The sequence below is a fragment of the Suricata suricatta genome, chromosome 1, assembly GCF_006229205.1.
Source record: "Suricata suricatta isolate VVHF042 chromosome 1, meerkat_22Aug2017_6uvM2_HiC, whole genome shotgun sequence".
Taxonomy (NCBI): Eukaryota; Metazoa; Chordata; class Mammalia; order Carnivora; family Herpestidae; genus Suricata; species Suricata suricatta.
This window is the reverse complement of record NC_043700.1, coordinates 98,590,161-98,611,114: the sequence shown is the minus strand read 5'-3', so window position 1 is coordinate 98,611,114 and position 20,954 is coordinate 98,590,161. Positions and strand designations below refer to the sequence as shown.

The following is a 20,954-nucleotide window of genomic DNA, read 5'->3' as shown; positions in this document are numbered from 1 at the left end:
GCCACACAGATCAAGTCAGGCAGCACTGCCTCATAAATCCATCCAGTGAAATCTGAGGGCGTGAGGCACTCAGTGAGGGGACCAAGGGGCCTGGGACCCTGCTTTCAACGCCTAACCTAATACACTTTCTCTTACCCTAGTAGAGTTACTATTTTCTTATCACTTAACATAAGAATTATTAATTCCCATATTCAAAAGTAATAACTTCAAAGTAATAGGATAATATTTTAATTTTTTTTTTTTGAGAAAGAGAGAGACACACAAAGTGTGAGCAGGGGAGGGTCAGAGAGAGAGGGAGACACAGCACAGAATCAGAAACAGGCTCCAGGCTCTGAGCTGTCAGCACAGAGCCTGATGCAGGGCTGGAACCCACAAATCGTGAGATCATGACCTGAGCTGAAGTAGGTTACTTAACTGACTGAGCCACCCAGGCGCCCCTAGGATAATATTTTAGATAGTTTTTTGGATAAGGGTAGTGGTCATATTTAAAACATCTGCCATATTTAAAAAAATATTTTTTAAAGTTCATCTTTGACATAGACAACATAGATTTACTAAAAACCCCAAAGATGTTAGCAGGACTTGTGATAAAAAGGTAAGCCATTTTCAGACCTAACTGGATACAGGAATAACATACCATTCTAAGTTTTAAAAGGTATATTTTGTCACACTGGAGATAATAATAATGCCTTACTCATAGGGTTGTAATGATTAATTTTGTTAATACAGACATACCTCAGAGATATTATGGGTTTATTTCCAGACTACTGCAATAAAGCCAATATTGTAATAAAGGGAGTCAAATGAATTTTTTGGTTTCCCAGTGTACATAAAAGTCATGTTGACACTATGCTGTAGTCTGTTAAGTGTGTAATAGCATTGTTTCTAAAAAAAATATATATGACACCTTATTTCAAAAACACTTTGTTGCTACAAAAATGGAACCCATCACCTGAGTTTTCAACAGGTCCTAATGACTGATCACAGGTCTGCATAACAAAAATAATAATAATTAAAAAGCTTAAAATATTGTAAGAATTACCAAAATGTGACACAGAGACACAAAGTGAGCAAATGCTGTTGGCAAAATGATGCTAACAGGCTTGCTCAACATAGGGTTGCCACAAACCATCAATTTGTAAAAAGTGCAGTATCTATGACAGGTGATAAAACAAAGCACAATAAATGCGGTATGTCTGTACGCGTGAGCATCAACACAGAGTCAGCATCTGACAAAGGTTAGCTGCTGTTGTTGTTGTTGTTTTGTTGTCATTATACTGACCCTGGCTTCCAGGTCTAAATAATTCACTGTCCTTAGAAAACCTGAGGGATTTGCGTCCCTAGCTTTTATCCAACGCCTTGTAAGGAAAGGAGAATCTTTTTCAAGGTTAAACTTGTGAGCATGGATAGGTCTTCCCATAGTGAATTGAAGTAAAATAAATATTTAGACTAAATAAAAGCCTAATTACTCATATATTTAACTAAACATAAAGTAAAACTATCGTGTAAAAATGGAAATAAATCCCAATCAGGAAAATACTCAAAAGATTTTGAACAAAATTATACAACGTCTGGGATTTGCTTCATAGTAATCAATGGATTAAAGTGGAAGAAGAGTGCAGAGCAGTGAGCAAGTGTATAAATGGAATGACACTGGCTGGGGTCAATAATTATTAACGATGGCTAACGAGTACACGGGCACTCACTAAGCTCTTCTCTCTACTTCTGTATACGTTTGCAATGTTCCATCATAAAGCATTTTTCAAGAAGAGATAGTTTCTAATTGATAGCTGGCTTAGATTCAATTCAGTGCAAAACCAAGGTAACTATAAAAAATTTGATTAAAAATATATGTATATACACACATGTACACATACGTATGTATATATGTGTGGAGCTATATGTTCATATATGTATGTCTACAGATGTAACTTGAGGTATATGTGTGCATATACACACACATATATCTGTGTGTATATATTTATATGCATACATACATACGTGTGTGTATTTGAAAAAGATTTCCACTGGCTTATAATCCAAGGTCTCTTGTATAATACCACGGCAAAACTATTCGTGTTATATATTCATCTTAGAAAGGAAAGTATACCATCTTGGTTATTAGTCAATTTTTACTTATATATCTTTCTAGCTATTTAGGTTGTGCATTTATTAGAGGGTTGGAGGAAAAGTTAAAATTTCTAAACACGGATTCCCACTGATCTCAACTACATAGGAGTAAGCAAACATTCAAACATATTTCCCACCAGTGTATGAATAAGTAGAGATGTTTGTCCGTTTGAAGTCTATTTCCCTAAACTGGGTCTATGATGTAAGACATTTCTGGGTTATGCAAAGTGAACATTTTCAGGCAGTTAGCAAAATACATCTGGAAAGGGCTGGCCCCACTTGGGCAGGGCAGTCCTCCTCGGGACAGAGCCCTCAGGAGGTCAGTGTTGCAGGCCGGTGGGTCACCGGCTGCCTGCACATTCAGAATCACCTGTGGGAAGCTCTGGACTAATGTAGATTCCCAGCCTCTACCCAAGACTTACCAGGATTTTCAGAATTGGGATTCACACATCTGTAATCTGAAAGAGTTTCCCTTTCCCTTGTTTCTGATTCTCTGAGTGCTTAGGGCTTCTATTTTTGTCTCTAAAATGTGTGAGCACAACTGCTCACCCGGAGACGGGGAGGCTCAGGCCCTGGGGCCGGGACAGACAGGCTGCGCTGGCAGCAGACATCTGTGTGAACGCATCCTTCAGGTCAGTGAAGGGACGAACAGCCTGAGTTTTGCTTTGGTCACAGGACCTTTGACAACTTTCTAAACTATTCTGGGTCTCCGTTTCCTCAGCTGCTTACATGAAGAACTAAGGAGTCAGTCTGATTCTCGTGAGGAGATGGTGATGTCACACACAGACCCCACGAGTTTTGGCGGGAAAGGCAGAAGCCGAGCGTGGCCGCCGAGCCCGAGAGAACGCAGGCGCCAGCCCACCTCCAGGGTGACCATCTGCTTGGCCATGGCTCTCTCCACCGCTTCGTACATCTGCGTGTTCCGGATCCCCAAGCCACAGAAGATGACAAAAGCCTCCAGAAACTGTTCATCATTTCGGTTGAAAGGCTTAACCTGGCCAGTATTCTCCTCCATCTTATTTACAAGTTGGCAGACCCCTATAACAATCCAAGAAATTGAGTAAATATGATTGTTAATTATTATACTTTTTTAATGACTTTAACACTCCTCCCCCCCAAAAAAGATTATCTTATGCTTTTAGGAATGCTTGGAATCTCCAAAGAAGTAAACAGATCCTCACAAATATAACAGCTAGAAAAGTAAACGGAATTAATTTACATGAGAACTTGCTTCACACAGTACGTAGCCTGTGTTCAAAAAAATCCTAGAGTACTATTTTCTTCCAGACTCGGTCACGAAGTTTAGATCACTTGAGTCCCCAAAGACAATTTGTCCTTTGGAAACTAATTGGATTTTTGTACATTTGCCAAGAGAACAATTTTAATGCACAACAGAATTTTGGGTCACACAGATTGCCTTTCCTTAGTGAGAAGCCAGAAGTTAAAAACTAAAGTCACATACAAAACAGAATGTAGAAAAGAGGTAATTCATATAGATAGTCTCAAATTTCAAATAAGCACCACTATATCCAGGAGAATCATATTTGCAGACACCTTTTGATACTGCAAATATATGCAAAGGAAAATAACCATTTAGAGATAAAGGCAGAACTCATCTTTGAAGAATATTCATAACCTCCCAAATCCTGCCTTCTCTTAGAAAGTCAAACATGTAGGGGCGCCTGGGTGGTTTAGTCAGTTGAGAGTTGGACTTCAGTTCAGGTCATGATCTCACGGTTTGTGGGTTCAAGGCCTGCACTGGGCTCTGTGCCTGGAGCCTGCTACGGATTCTGTGTCTTCCTCTCTCTCTGCCCTCCCCCCACTCATGCTCTATCTCTCTGACTCTCAAAAATAAATAAACGTTTAAAAATAAAAAAAAAAATAAAAGAAAGTCAAACGTGTAGTCAGTATAAATGGAAAATTACATCAACATCGTTAAGTCTTTACTGAACTCGTTCTATAGGATTCTGAGCCTGGTGGCCTCTCTTTGAGTTCGGTGACCTCCTACCTCTGGGTAAAACAAAGTGTTGTTAAGTCCTTATTTCCTCTGTCTCTAAATATTTAATAACAGAGTTCCAGTGTGTGCCCATCATGGGGTAGGTATTATAAATGCTTCATTACACACATGATCTCTAGGCCTTACAATTTATACTGTGAAGAAGGTATGACCATCCCCATTTTACAGGTGAAAAAACTGAGTCTCAGCAAAGTTAAGTCATTTGCTCAAGGCCACTTAGCTGCTATGCTTACATCTAAAATCCAAAGCCCAGCTCAGCCTAGTCCCAAAGGGCACTTTTTACCACATTCCACTGCTCGGTGCCCTTTGACCTCCTTCAGATCGCTGCTGGCAGTTCCCTGACTGTGTCTTGCTTGCTCACAACTTTGCCCGTGCTTTTCCGCCTGCCTCCACTGCTCTCCTTCCTAGCAGCCAGCAGGCAAGTCCGTCTCCTTCACAGTAGCTCCCGGAGGCCTCCCACCCCCAGGTGAAGCAGGCACTTCTCTCTTCTCTGACCTTAATCCTATCGCTCGGTGTATCGCAGCCGATTTCATTTCTGTCCGTCTTTCTAGGCCGCACATGTCCTGGCCTTAGAGATTTTATTTTCTCAGATCCACTTCCACAGTTAGCAAAATGCCAGGCATATAGCAGGAACTCGAAAAATGTTTTCTGAGTCAATGAAAGAATGCAGGACTGCGGCTCTGACCCAAACTACTTTCCCATGGAGACTACTGTCTGTTATCAGTTACTTTTCCCAGAGCACAGGATTTCAGAGTCCACAACGATCCATGGTTGCACAGTAAGTTCCTTTATCTCCATTGATGTGCAATTTATTCTTAGCGCTGCAAATTCACTGTACTCTCAATTTGCTCGTCCTTGTTTGTGGGAGTTTTTCTTCTTTAGACAGTAAAGACATCCTTATCTGTCCACATCAGTATTGCAAGGAATACTTTTCTAACACTTATTCCACTATCAAGAAATACTTTAAGCGAAACATAATGAATTTGGACACTGCAAGAGAAACGGCATTATCTTAAAAGAACATGTCCCATATATGGTACGACGCAAGGGTTCTGTCCTCTAACCTTTGTGAATCCCCAAATTATAAATGTAGAACTGTTTATCTAGGCTCTGGCTATCTCCCAAATCACATTTTCTTGAGAGTCATACGTCTCATGCCTTGTCCTCACATCACAATGTAATTGCCTTTCAGTTTCTACTAAAGTTGTCTCCTGCTTGACTGGCCATTTTCCATAAACAAGATTTTTCTTTTTACCACTTCATAAGAATTACTGTGTGTACGGAAAGGAAACGACAACAGGAAGGGGCTGAGATGTGGCTTTCAGGCAGCCGAGCTTATGACCTAGCTAAGTAACTCGCCCGGATATCAGTTCAAATCTATGCCTTAGTCAGAAGTCACTGAATGTGCATTAAGAAGTATTAATTAATTCTTCTGGAATTCAAAGGTACAAAAATGAATGTTAAATGTACAAATATATTAAGCAGGCTGTACCAACCACAGCTCAGAGCTTTAAAATCCACCGCTATAGATAACAATGTGTAGACAGGGCTAAGCTCAGGACAAGGAAAGGGCTGAAGACAAATCATCCATTTAGGCATATAATCTATTCCCCTTTGAAAGCACAATGGACATCTCATATAGCATCCTTGATCATCTTGCTGATTTCTTTATACTCTTCAGAAAATTTAATTCTATCAAACAAAAATACCCAAGTTAAAAAAATATGAAGAAGAAGGTTTATAACCAACAGGGTCCTTTTTGAAGAGAAAATATAAAGGTTGTACACATTTGCAATTAGGGTTTTCAAAAGTTCACTAATGACTAGAAAACTGGATAAAGAGTACAAGAATAAAATTTAAAACTGATCATTTGAGATGCCCCATCGACCAGTAATCCCTATAAAATCAGAATAACCTATAAAATAAAAATATAAAAATAAAATACTTCATGCAGAGCCAAAAAGAAAAGAAAACCATTCCACAAAAATGAATATATTATTAATTTATTATTTATTATTAATATATTTACTGATATATTTTATGGGAGCTGCACTGGCCACCAGAGGCATCTCTAGCAATTATTCTGAAGGGACTAGATGTCTTCTAAAATCACACGATCATATTTCCTTTCCTGTAACTCTAGGGATCAGATGTCACCAACCACAGTTTTCCTCCTGGCTTTTTGGACGAGCAGGATGTCAGCTCTAAGGATGTCTTTACTGTCAGGTCCTCTCCACCACACAGCATGGACTCCAAAATTAGCATCCTGTCGTGCTTACTATGTATGACCTGTCTTTATTACCAATCTTGCAAATATATATTTTTTCGTACTTGTCATTTGTCAATTATCTTAATCAGAGGAGATTTTCTGCTGTACAGTGTCTTGCTTTTAAAAGAAACTTCCCTGTTTTAAGATTATATATAAACTTATATTTCCCTGTAGTATTTTTATAGATTCACGGTATCACAATTAATTTTTTAATTCAACTTAATTTTGTCCCCAAATCGCTGCTAGATTTTTACAGTAGCTGAATAGTTATCCCTTCTCTAATGATTTGAACCGCCACCTTAAACACTAAAGTCATCCTTATTTCAACTACTACATACCTTTTTCACATTTTAAGAATATTTTTAAAACATGGAAAGAGAGAGAGAGAGCATGTACAATGTACAAGCAGAGGAGGGCCAGAGAGAGAGAATCCCAAGCAGACTCAGCCTGACTTGGGACTCAATCTCAGGAACCTTGAGTTTGTGACCTGAGCTGAAATCAAGAATCAGACGCTTAACCGACTGAACCACCCAGGTGCCCCACGTTTTAGTATTTTTTAGATCAGTTTGCACTCTAATCCTTTGCTTGTCATAGTTTAATTGAAATCATATTTTTTCTTTCTTGGAACTACAGAAAATAACGTTTTTCAACCAATGGCATCTTAGAAACATGAACTGTACTCTATTACATACAATAACACTAATACATATGTACCAGATTTGGGCCTGCATTTTGACTTGCTGTTGTATTCCACTGCTTGCCATCTTTTCTGGCACATATAAGATTCTTTTAATTATGTTCCTTTACAGCATTTTAAAAAATATTTATTTATTTTTGAGAAAGAATGAGACAGAGTGTGAGTAGGGGAGGGACAGTGAGAGAGGGAGACACAGAATCTGAAGCAGGCTCCAGGCTCTGAGCTGTCAGCACAGAGCCTGATGCGGGGCTCGAACCCAGGAACCGTAAGATCATGACCTGAGCCGAAGTCGGACACTCAACTGACTGAGCCACCAGGCTCCCCTTATAACATTATTTTGATTTCTGAAAGAGCAAATCTTTTTTTTTATTCTTTGATTCTTTTTAGATTATATTCTTTCAGATGAGTTTTATAAATGTTGGTCAGGAATTCCCCTTCCCTTTGGGGAAAAAAAAACCGTATGAGGATATGTATTAAAATTGATATAAATCTAATCTGGGGAAAGTTGATATTTTACTAAATAGATTCTTATCATCAGGAAATGTTATGTCAGTTCACTAACTAAAGATTTTCAAGTTACTCAGAAGATTATTACAGTTTTCCTCACAAAGATGGTACATATTTCTGGCTAAATATATTCTTTGCTACTATTATGTATGTGATTTTTTTCAATTATTATTTTTGAAGATTTGTCTTGGGATATACTAAAGTTATTTCTCTTTAATAATTTGGGGTGCATGGGTGGCTTAGTTGGTTAAGCAATCTGACTTCAGCTCAGGTCATGATCTCACAGCTCATGAGTTCAAGCTCCACGTCAGGCTCTTGGCTGACAGCTCAGAGCCTGTAGCCTGCTTCGGATTCTGTGTCTCCCTCTCACATTCTGTCTCTTTCTCTCAAAAATAAATAAATGTTAAAAAAAATTTTTTTTTAAAGTTTGAAAACAAGGAACTTTTAGAACTCTCTGTAGAGAAGTACTCTGAACTGATTCTCTTGGGTTTTCTACTTCACAATCATATCATCTGGAAGTTCTTTTATTTTGCCTTTTCTTTTTCTGTATCTCCCATTGTTCCTCTCCTCCCTTCTGACTGCTTTGGCTAGAATTTCCTTTGGGCAGTAGTTGGTTTTTTTCTCACTGTCGCTTGTGTTTTTCTCTTACTATTCTCATTGTATGTGTTGCAGGTTTGCTTATTATTATTGTGTTTCCCCATTATCTCTTTTTTTTCAGTATCCCTTCCTATTTCATAGATTTATCATTTCAATTACTCTTCTCTGCTTTCTTTCTTTATAGGAGGGCAGCATAGAAGGTGAGAAAGAGAGAGTGCTGTTTTTCTAATTTCTTCAATTGAAAACTTAGTTCAAGTAACTTTATTATTTCTTAATTAAGAACAAAATAGTTAAAGCTGTATGTCCTCTGAGTGTAGCTTTTTTTTTTTTTTTTTTTTTTTTTTTTGTTAGAGACAGAGACAGTGTAAGCAGGGGAGGAGGGTCAGAGAGAGGGAGACATAGAATCTGAAGCAGGCTCCAGGCTCTGAGCTAGCTGTCAGCATAGAGCCCGATGTGGGGCTTGAACCCACGAACTATGAGATCATGACTGGAGCTGAAGCTGGATGCTTAATCTACTGAGCCACCCAGGTGACCCTGAGTGTAGCTTTGACTGTATACTTTGAGTTTTTATATTACACTGATACAACCATCAATTTTCTAAAATGAGGTACTCTCACTTTGGCTTTTGATTTCTCCATTATCACAAAGGAGAATGCTTTTCAGTTTCTAAGTGAGAATTTTCCTTCCCACTTATCTTTTATTATGCATTTCCAATTCCAATGCATTGTGACTCATGAGAGTGGCCATCAATTCTATTTTCAGATATCACTGAGTTTGTGTTATATATGTGTGTATCATTAATACCTGTAAGTTTCTAAAGGATATTTGACAAGAATTTGTATTTTTAGATTATGAAATATAAAAGGAAATCTATACTTGTCAATTAAATCCACCTCATATTTTATTAATTCTAATGTTTCCTTATTTTTTCCTCTACTTTAACTCTCTATGAGATGTGTTCCAAAGACTTCCATTGACTACAATTGTGTCCATTTCTCCCTACATTTTTAATATCTTTGGCTTTTATATATCAATAATATTCATATATTAGAAGCATTTATGACAATTAAACTTCCTTGGTGGATTATAACTTTCATAAATTTTAAAGTGACCCTTTACAGCATGTTTTTACCTTAAATTTAACTTTGTCTGATATTAATATTGTCATCTAAATTCAAATTTTGCCCATTTTGTGTAAAATGTATTGTTACAAATGGTATATAACTCATATCTTCGAGAAATTCCCTCACTGTTTCCAGTCCAGTAAAGGTAAGCTTCTGTTTTCCAGTGTTACTATAAAGTTTTTCTTGCTGTTTTTTCAATAATTTCTTAAAACCATAATGCTTAGATTTATTTTTATCTTATGTATTTTCACTTTTATAATTTTAACCTATGCATTTTAGTTCAATTTTTTTCTCATTTTCTTCCAATAATCACTGTCCCTATAATCTCACTGCCTATTATACCTATTATAATTAAGCATAATTTACAATTCTCTGAGAAAAAACCCGGGTACTTGACGCATGGATGACACTGCACAGTTTAATTAAACTCGTATTAGGAAAATCCTAGCAAAATATTTCTATAAGCATATGAGCAGTTAGTGATATTGCCAAATGGTGACATTTAATATGAATAATAAAGTGAAGCAGTGTCAAATTATGTTTAAATTTGACACTGCTTCACTTTATTATTCATATTTAAACATATAATTTTAGAATATTTATCTATTCCTTAGAATCAAATTGCAACACATACATGAGCATGGGGTTACGATAGTAATCAGTTTAGGACATACATTCAGTTAAGAAATATAGCTGACCCTCAAACAGCATGGATTGGAATAGTGAGGTCCACTTATATGTGAATTTTTTGGATACAGTACAGTACTGTAAATGTATTTTCTCATCCTTATGATTTCCTTAATAACATTTTCTTTTCCTGGGGTGCCTGGGTGGCTCAGTTGGTTAAGCCTCCGACTTCGGCTCAGGTCAGAGCTCACGTTCGTGGGTTTGAGCCCCGCGTCAGGCTCTGTGCTGACAGCTAGCTCAGAGCCTGGAGTCTGCTTCTGGTTCTGTGTCTCCTTCTCTCTCTGCCCCTCCCCCTCTCATGCTCTGTCTCTCTCTGCATCAAAAATAAATAAAACATAAAAAAAGTTAAAAAAAACCCATTTTCTTTTCCTGAGCTCACTCAGGAAAAGATTGTATATTTATTATATCATATATAGTATATATATAGTAAGAATACAATATATAGTATCTATATTAAAAATATGTATTAATCAACTGTTTATGTTACTGGGGAGACTTCTGGTCAACAGTAGGCTATTAGTAGTTAAGTTTGGTGGGATTTAAAAGTCATACATGGATCTTAGACTGTATGTAAGGGGGTGTCAGTCCCCCTTAACTCCCATGAAGAATCAACTGTACATATTTCTCATACTTCACAATCAAGCAATGTGTAATATAACACTATACTGTTTGTTATATTTTTGTTAACAAAGAGATGAAAATGTAAGTTATTTAAAGTGGAGATGATCTAAACATTTGTGGGTGGCATGGGAATGGGACTTATTTCTTTGAAATCTCCTGAAATCGGCATGGAAAATAGGAATAAGAATTTCTGGTAAATATGATTTGGGAACAATGCATATTTAGCCTAATAAATAGGGGAAATAGTTGGTTAAAATAAATGAATATTGAATGAGGAAAAATATTTCTTTAATAGCATTGGAAGCAAACCTCTGGAAACACTCTCTATTAGCCAGAGCACTGAGAAAACATTTGATATGAAACAATGCCTCCGGGAATACAACAGGCCTCATACTGGTCTAATGTCTATAATTTCATCTAAATGTCAGTAACGGAAAAATATGAGGGGGAAGGAAGATTACAAAAAACACATGGGCCTGCCTGCCTTTCCGCATGAAGCTCTACGCGGATTCTCTATTAGAATTACATCATCGAGGAATCTGGCCTGTGATACGTAAGAAAAATTATCTACTGCCACGACATGTTCCATGCCGCATCTGTGGGCACAAAACACAGGCCAGAATTCAAATTCTGTTTTGTCACACTTTTAAACAGCAGTGAGTGCTCGAAATATTCCTTCTCTTATTTGGAATCAACTTGAGCCCCCACCAAAACCCCCATTTTTTTCTTTCTTTTTATTAATAGGGAATTTTTCCTCTCCAAAGATAACATTTGCTTGTTTTTGGCTCTGTTATCAAGTAGGGTGACACAAAATGTATGCCAACTCTGATCACTTCAACTGGTATTTTTTTCTTTCTCTCTCTCTTTCTTTCTTTTCTTCTTTCTTTTTCTTTCTTTCGCTCATTTGAAGGAAACATGACAGGATCACAGAATATGAACATTGAACAGATCTGAAAGGTTCAACTCTGAGGTAAGTAATGTGCTCATGTTTTCAATGGTTAAAGAGTAGAGCCCAAAGGGTGCTGTGAGTCCCCTCCCCAGCTGGGACCATTTGCACTTGACTGAACCAGCTCCTATTTGTGTCAGGTGATGACAAAGCCTGATGGAGAACTTCCTCCACAGCGACTCCCCATTCCCAATCATTATTCCAAAGAGATGCTGCTGAGGAAAAGCAAAGAAGTGACCTGATGTAGCCAGTTGCCAGTCAGTCCTTCTTATGAAAACTTACTAGTAAATATGCATCCCTTCTGGAATTTCACTTCACATTTTCAAAGGTCAGAGGCTTTTTAAAGAAGCATAATATTTACAATGCAGTTTTCACCTTGCACTCCCAACAAAATAAAATTTTATAATACAACGTTTACTTGGTATTATATTGTAAGGCACCCTTGTCAGTTTCCTTATTGCTTATGTTAGGAATCTCATGGATGATAATCTTGAAAGGAACACTCCCATACTATGGATTCAGCAGGCTCTATTTTTCTCTCTGAGAACTGTGTAGAGTGCAGGTGACCAAACAGCCTGGCCCAGAGTCCTCAGGCTGGTTTCTGAGAGATTTTACTAGGCAATTCACATGTCGGTCAGGATCTGACTCCTGGCCTTGTACCCTTAGAAACTAGCTTACCATGGGGGCACCTGGGTGGCTCAGTCAGTTGAGCATCGACCTCAGCTCGGATCATGAACTCAAGGTTTGTGGGTTCAAGACCCACTTCGGGCTCTGTGCTTACAGCTAGCTCAGAGCCTGAAGCCTGTCTTCGGATTCTGTCTCTCCCTCTCTCTCTCTGTCCCTCCCCTGCTCTCACTGTCTCTCTCTCTCTCTCTCTCTCTCTCAAAAAATAAATAAAACATATAAAAAAAAAAGAAACTAGATTACCATGACTGAAGACAGAGCCATTTCTCTGGGGTTAGAGTCACAGTAACTAAGTTCACAAGACTGGTATCTAACAGCAGAATATTCATGTATAGCAGGAAACAGATCCGTCCAGGGAATAGGAGTATGAGCACCTGCAACTCCAGCCCGTTGCCTCAAGTACAGGCCACTGATTTATAATTAGAAACAGCTGTCAAAGCCATCCATGTATTTTCGAGTATATGAATAATGCGTCCTCCTCCTATGAGTTAAGCTATCTTGGGGAAAAAAAGAATCCGCACAAGGGAAGTCTGATTGGTGGGATGCTTCACAGCATTCCCTGGTGTACCTGTCTCACAGGAGGGATGTGCACCAGCAAAGGGACTGGGATCGCTGATGGCTATGACTGGCGACATCCACTGCCCCCGTAGTGATGGCCTCGCCACGTGGTCAGAACACTCCACCCAGACTGATACAATTTATTACAGTATTACAGCCATCTGCATTTGAGGGGCAAAGATTCCCTGGCCCCTGGACAGAACCTGGATAGGTAGGAACCTGGAAAGGTACTTTCAATATCTGTCTTTTTTCCCCTATTTTCGTTAATCATACTTCTTCTCCCTGACCTTTCTGATACTCTCTTTCAATAAAATTACAGTTAAGGCTTACAAGTTAGAAACTATTCAGACTTTTTAAGGTAAATTGACATTTCCAAACCTTACTGCATTAGGCTTTCGATTTAAAAGGTTAGCCTTTAGAAAGTCCTCGTGTTTCCTTTATTTCCAAGTTCTTGGGACAATGTTAACAATTCAGACTATTTTCACGTGTCAATCATGCACAGTTGGCATATAAAACCTCATATTTTCTGTACTACTCTTAATATAACTTGCAATGCCAAGAAACAAAAATGTCAATAATAGGAAACATCATTCCATTTTTTTCCTGAGGATGCATTCTTCCAGCATTCCTGAAGTAGACATTTTTCTATAATCTTAATATAAGCATGTAAGCTCCCTGAGGGCAGGGCTTTCCACTTTGCTTGCCAATTTATTCCAGATCCTAGAAGAGTAGAATGCTCAATAAATATTTTTGAACAAATGAATACTTCCTAAAATATAAACCACATATTTAACAGAAAATCAGAAGCCATGAAGTAATAAGCTAAAACAACACTCATTGTCAAGCTACTGTTTTCCAGGCAACAAATTTTCAACGCATCATTTTTCATCAAAAATTCTGTTGAAATAGCATAATAATTTTAAAATATATTATAGTTAATATATTTAACAATGTCTGTCATCATTTATCAATGTAATAGTATTTCAAAATTCTTTAATTATTCCAATTTTTCTTTTTTCACACATTTTATTCCTTAAATTTACACTTGAAGGAAAAAAGCTTCCGGAAATACATTTTTTTTTATCTCCTAAGTACAGAGTATGGGTTAGTAAAAGGCTTTACCTATCACTTTATTCTTCTTTCCATTTTTTATAGGTGTACAAAGCAAACTTCTAATGCATTGCTGGCTGACGTTTCCTGTGTTTTCATTCTAAACAAAAACAAAAATAAAACAGGTACAAATTATGAAGAGACTGAATTGCCCATTAGGTGCTATATAAACTATACTGAACATCTGAAACCACTAATATATTCATCTTTTATTAACTTGAGATAACATCAGAGTGCAGAAAATGTACAAACTATAATGAAGTTCACATAAATACAATATAAAGCAATTTGTCTTTATTAAAAGTAATATATATCCTATAAATTTTTTTTGTCTAAACTTTCCAAGCAACTTTTGGTAACACTAAGCAAGTATTGATGCAGTTATTTACTACTGGTATAGCAGATGTCTCAATAACTTAACAATCCAAAAATCCAAAAAGCACGACACTCCCTAGGATACTAATGCTGCAAACCTGTCTTTCCTTGGGACTGCCACCATTTCTATTGCCCATATTGCTAAAGTCCTAAAAAGGTCTTCTAGATATGCAAATAACAAAATCAAGGCAGTTGCCTCAAAGTGCTGTGCTTTTCCAGAGAGGAGAGAAAACACTTTACTTCAAAGTTTTCAGTATCTGAGGCACTAATCTTTATAGATTTGCTGTCAAATAAAATATACTCATTTTTCCACAGAGCTGCTCCCTGCAGTAGATTGCCAGCTATATAAGTTCGAGCCAAGTGGAACTTAATTTTTGAGGATAAACTCAAGAACTATAACAACACTATCTAAGGAATGTCGCTGACATTAGGTAGTTAATATTGCCTCAGTATTAGTTGATAATTCATTATTACACATTAAAAAACTGATACAAGTACAGGGAAACTATGCGAGTACAGTTAACCACCTCGTAAGAGATGTTACAAGCTATTTTATCTTCCTACATCAGATCACTCTGAAAGAAACAGTTCTAAGACTTTCGGCTGAAGAGTCCCTGTAAGTGCAGATCTGATGGGAAAACAGTATTGGAGCTCCAAGTTTAAAACTGGTTTACTTACGGTCCAGGGAAATCTATTATCTTTACTGACATCTGGAATATTCAGTGGTTCCATAGTATTTTTGACATACTGAGCATACATGTAATTGATTCTGTTTGCATCACGCTCCCTGTGGAAATAACAGATATGAGTTCTTTCCATGAAGTGAAAAAACATGGGCAAAACAGAGTTAAATAAATGATAAGAGATATACATTAGTCTTAAAGTATAGGGTAAATTATGTGTCTTAACTGGAAAATGCACTTTAAATGTGATGATTTACAACTTTGGTAGTTACTACAATTTAAATGTTTTGGAAAGTCAAAGGCCCATAATTATTCAGATTTCTAAAACAAATTTTAAAATGTCATAAGTAGTGCTATTACCACTGTTAGTGGACAGGTTGATTTTCGTGTCACTTGTGTAGAATACATACAAATTTTCTTCCATGTCTTATTTTTTCACACATTATAGAATGACTGAGGTTTAGTCTCTGTCTGTTTTACTTCCTCAGTTATTTGCTTTATCCACCTCAATAATTGTTTACACATTTCAAACCAAGGGGAAAATCAAACGTGCTTGAAAGAATTTTATTAAGCTTTTCTCTCTTCTTTTTTCTGCTTTGAGATATTTTATGATACTTTTTTAAATTAGAAATTTATCTTCTTCAAAATATTTTCTTATAGTTGACACAAAATGTTAATATACCTTCCAGGCCTACAACATAGGATTCAGAAATTTTTTTTCAAATATTTATTTGTTTTTGAGAGAGGGACAGAGTGCAAGTGAGAGAGGGAGAGAGAGAGAGAGAAACAGACACACAGAATCTGAAACAGGCTCCTGGCTCTGAGCTGCTAGCACAGAGCCCGATGTGGTGCTCGAACCCCAAGCCATGAGATTATAACCTGGGCCGAACTTGGATGCTCCACTGACTGGAGCAATTCCGTACGTCATACTGTATACCACAAGTGTGGCCCCCACCCATCACCATCACGCGCTATGACAACACCACGGGCCATATTCCCCAGGCTGAGCCTTTAATCCCCGAGATCTACTCACTCCATAACTGGAAGCCTGTACTTCCCACCCTTCACCCATCTTGCCCCTCCCCCACACCCCTTCTCTCCCCTCTCTTTCACTCTAGGTCAGACTTGTGTGGAGGTCCACAGCTGCCCTCGCTCTGTTCCCTCTTATCCTCACAGGGGGTTTCCCCTAATAAATTTCTTGCACATTTAATCCAGTCTTGGCATTTGCTTCTTGGAGAACTTGGGCTGTGACATCCACTGCTTTTTGCACAGTGAGTATCAGTGGATGTATGTGAACATACTCTTGGGAAGACAGGAACATGGAGCTTGGACACACTGAGAAATTTCTGTGCTTTAGAACTAAATGGGGATCACTGTAGGCTATGTAAACCAAAGACAGAAAAACACACGGAAGAGACATGGAAATAACAGCTAACACTGACTTAGTACTTAGCATGTGCCAGAAGTTTTCTGAAGCATTTTGTGTATATTATCTCAGTTAGTCCTTACTACACTCCTGCCATCAGTATCCCCATCTTACAGGTGAAGAAACTGAGGCTTGAGAGGTTATATCATTTTCAAAAAGCCCTACAACTAGTAAAAAATGGAACTTCAATTACAATCAGTCTGACTTCAGTCTATGCTCTTCATCTACTTAGTATGTACAGTTTTCTAAATTGTAAAAATCTTTTAACTACTTTTTATAGTGTTACTATATTTACTATAATTGTGCTTTCTAATATAAAAATCAGTAACAAGTATTAACTAATATATACATTCCAAGAAAGTGAGCTTAAAGAATTAATCTATGCATTTTTTATTTTATGATAAAAATCTGCTTTTATAAATTAACATCAAGTTAACTACTAATGGAATTATAGCACTAAAATACTATTTTTTGGGGGGGCACCTAGGTGGCTCAGTTGGTTAAGCATCCAACTTCGGCTCAGGTCATGATCTCATGGTTTGTGGGTTCAAGCCCCACACTGGGCTCTGTGCTGACAGCTTAGAGCCTGGAGCCTGCTTCCGGTTCTGTGTCTCCCTCTCTCTCTGCCTTTCCCCACTCATGCTCTGTTTCTGTCTCAATAATAAATAAACATTAAAAAATTTTTTTAATCATTTTTTCCCTTCTAATTGGATGGCTCTTATGAAACAAAGCACAGAAACTCCAAAACCTCCCACTACCTGGAGATAAGCTTCCCTCAAATTCTTAGGCAATCCAAATCACAACAGCTTTACTGTGCTTTATGTCACTGATGATATGATTTTAATAATTATGTATAATGTTCACCCTGAATATTCATTTTAGTTTTACACTTAAAATTTCAAAACCATCTTCAATGTGTTATTTGAATTTATAAAAGATAATTAGTAGTTTGGTTGGACAAATACCAAATGAGCCATGCTTTTCAACTGAAATGAATGGCCTAAATGAATGATTTGCTTACTGCTGACATCATCAAATTGTCTAGCATTTCATATCATGGGAGAGAGTTTGGATTGGCAAAGTGTTTAATAATGAGAATTGGAGAGTCATGAATTCTATCAATAAACAACTTTAGAAACATAATAAAGAGTCTGCTGGTGAAGTGTCAATATTGGTTTAGTTCCTTTTCAAAATGCTGAAGTCACTACACATTATTTTTTTATAAATACTTTTTAAAAAATTTTTAACTTTTATTTGTTTTTGAGAGACAGAGAGCGAGCGAGCAGGGGAGGGGCAGAGAGAGAAGGAGACACAGAATCTGAAGCAGGCTCCAGGCTTTGGGCTAGCTGTCAGCACAGAGCCCTATGCGGGGCTCAAACCCACGAACCATGAGATCATGACCTGAACCTAAGCCGGCCGCTCAACTGACTGAGCCACCCAGGCGCCCCTACACATTAATTTTTAATTCAGAGGTTTGCCAAAATTAGGCCTAATATCTAATTTTTATAAAAATAAAAATAATTTATATCATTAATTAAAGGCTAGCTTTATTTTTTTGAGAGAGAGCACGCACAGGAGCAGGAAAGGGCAGAAGGAAGGAGAGAGAGAATGTCCAGCAGGATCCACACCCAGCACAAAGGCCAATGCAGGGCTCAGTCTCACAAGAGTGAGATCCCGACCTGAGCTGAAATCAAGAGTCAGACACTCAACCAATGGAGCCATCAGGTGCCCCTAAAAGACTAACTTTAAATGTTTAGCTGACATAAGGCATCAGCGAATACTTTTCAATGCTATACAATTAGTTAATGAATCAGTTAAAATGATCCATTAAATTACTCCCTTTGAAGGTAATCACACTGACCTATTTATTTATCCTTTATAGACGTAACTTTATACTAAGACTATCTTAGAATGATGACAAAAATAAATGGAAAAATATCTTCCATTTTGTCTACAGAGAGGGAACATCAGAAAAAAATCAAATAAATAAGACTACACTTTTTAAAAAAATGCATATTTACCAGTAGAGGTCACTATCATACCAAATCACTAGGCTTGTTGCACTTTCATTAGAAATTAGAAGACCAGGCTGAATTTGCAATAAAAATCAAAATGCCAATACATAAAATGTAATTACACAGACATATGCAGCTGTACAAATATTCAAAGGTAAATGTATATAACTTGTCATTTTATACTTTTATTTTACTGTTTTTTTACTCAAGTGTTATATTAGTTTCAGGTGTACAATTCATAGCGCCTCAACAATTCTGTTTGCGTCTCAATGCTCATCAAGATAAATGAACTCTTTTTAAAAAAAAGTTTTATTTATTTTGAGAAAGAGAGAGGGAGATAGAGAGTGGGTGGGAGGGGCAGAGAGAGGGAGAGAGAGAATCCAAAGCAAGCCCTGCACTGTCAGCTCAAAGCCCAGTGCGGGGCTTGAACTCAAGAGCTGCAAGATCAAGACCCGAGCCGAAATCCAGGGTCAGATGGTTATCTGACTCAGCCACCCAGTCGTCCCAAGATGAATGAACCCTTTCTCCCCTTTATGTATTTCACCCAACTCCCCTCTGGCAACCACCAGTTTTTTATCTATATTTAAGTCTATTTTCTGGCTTGTCTCTTTCTGTCTTTGTTCATTTGTTTCTTAAATTCCACATATGGTCATTGCATCATTTATGTTATTTTCATACCATTTATGTCATATATCATTCCATAATTTTACACTTTTAATATAGAGTATCATACCTATGGATAGATATATAAATACATTAAATATGTATATATTTGCATATAGAGCAATTCATTATGCAATCTCAAAAGTAAAAGAAATATTTACATGTGTCTTATCTAGAAGCTCTCTAGAACATTCTTTATCAAAAGCAACAAAAATGTCATAGCATCATAACATCAAGATTATATTAATGCTCTTCCTAAGAATAAGAAACTTCATAACTGATCTAGGCAGTAGATCTAGGCATAATTGGTCTAGACACCAGCATTTATTAAAAGGGAAACACATATACTCACCAGAAAATGGGCTTATTATCACACATTCATGAAGAACCTAAAACTAACTAAAACCATGTCAAATATGTCAGAAAATACAACAGCACACAGAGGGGCTTAGAAAAGAATATACACGGAAATGGTATATAAACTTGTCCTGACCAGCAATGCCAAGAGGGAAATGAAGGTCAGTTACTTTGCAACCAAAGACTTAAGGTAGCTGAAAAGTCTCAGGTATAGATACCATGTTTTATCTCCTTTGATTACGTGCCCCAGGCCCAAGACAGAAATAAAGGCCTAAGTCAGGTGTACCTTCTGAGTCAGATGAATTCCCCATCTACCCCCAAATTACATCTGCCCCTTTGTGAATTCCTCAAATTCTTTTAATAAGAGAAAAGGTCTTTCATTATATCACACTATTAAAAATAGTAGTCTAGAACTTAAGAGTTTTGATTTACATAGAGTCACTTAACCAACTAAACTTTAAGTCACCAAGGGTCAATGGTGTCTCCATCTCGACGAGGGAAGACAGAAGAGGATAGGAGACGTGAGAGGGGATGCCGGGCAGAAAAGAATGAAAGACAGGTCTGAAGACCGCCTGGGAGTCAGAGGGTTCAAATAAAAGCAGGCTGTGCACTGAAGTACTCTGTTCCAGAAACTCAGGCAATTCTGCTTTACATAATCTACAGAGATTTTCCATTTCCAATTTTTTTATTGAATTTACTACAAAAATTTTATTATAAACATTTTCTTCCAATTTTTAATGAACATTTTGAAATATACAAATGTTAAAAGTAAAATGAATATCCTATTCTAGATTCTACAATTTTTAATGGTTTGCCACATTTGTTTTACCTACATATGTATGTGTGACTATATTCACTTGTTTAAGTATATTAAATTTAGATATATTTACTAACTTATCTTTGGTTGAACCATTTTGAAGTAAGGTTAAAAAAGACATTCTAATACCTCATTCTTAAATATACCAGGATGAATCTCCTAAAAATAAAAAGTTTCCTACTAATCACAGTATCTTCCTAATACCAAAGAAAAGTAACAATAATTCCTCCTCATCATCTACTATCCAATCCATATTCAGATTTCCAATTGTTCTCAAAAACTGTTCTTTGATAGTTGTTTTGATCAGAATAACCAAGATTCATGCATTGCAGCCGGCTATCACGTCTAAGATAGTCCTTCCCTACATTTTTGTTCAATGACACTGACTTTTTGAAAAGACCAGGCCAGTTATCCTGTCTATATAGTCTATAGTTTAGGTTCGCACAGAGGTTATTTTCAAGGGACTCATAGTCACTGAGGACTATACTAATAGCAATACCACTCACTACATGAAGTAACTCTCTAATAGGTTATCTATAGTAAAAAAAATATGAAACTTTAATATCAAATAGTAAAATTAGGACAATGTTCTAGTTTTGTTGATCATATGAAGCTTTTAGATAGGACATCAATAATTAGGGATAAAATAATTTTGAGAAATTTGAGATAAG

The 20,954-nt window shown here is 37.0% G+C and overlaps 1 protein-coding gene across 1 annotated transcript in view; it reads right to left on the bottom strand.

The window, feature by feature from the left end:
* Positions 1–20,954, bottom strand: part of PDE5A (phosphodiesterase 5A) — a 145,019-nt gene that overhangs the window by 58,762 nt on the left and 65,303 nt on the right. Inside the window, exons 8-10 of the mRNA XM_029941509.1 lie at positions 15,001–15,109; positions 13,960–14,047; positions 2,993–3,168 (exon numbers count right to left, since the gene is read on the bottom strand). Coding sequence (XP_029797369.1) covers positions 2,993–3,168; positions 13,960–14,047; positions 15,001–15,109 — 373 coding nt within the window. The remainder of the gene's footprint in view (positions 1–2,992; positions 3,169–13,959; positions 14,048–15,000; positions 15,110–20,954) is intronic.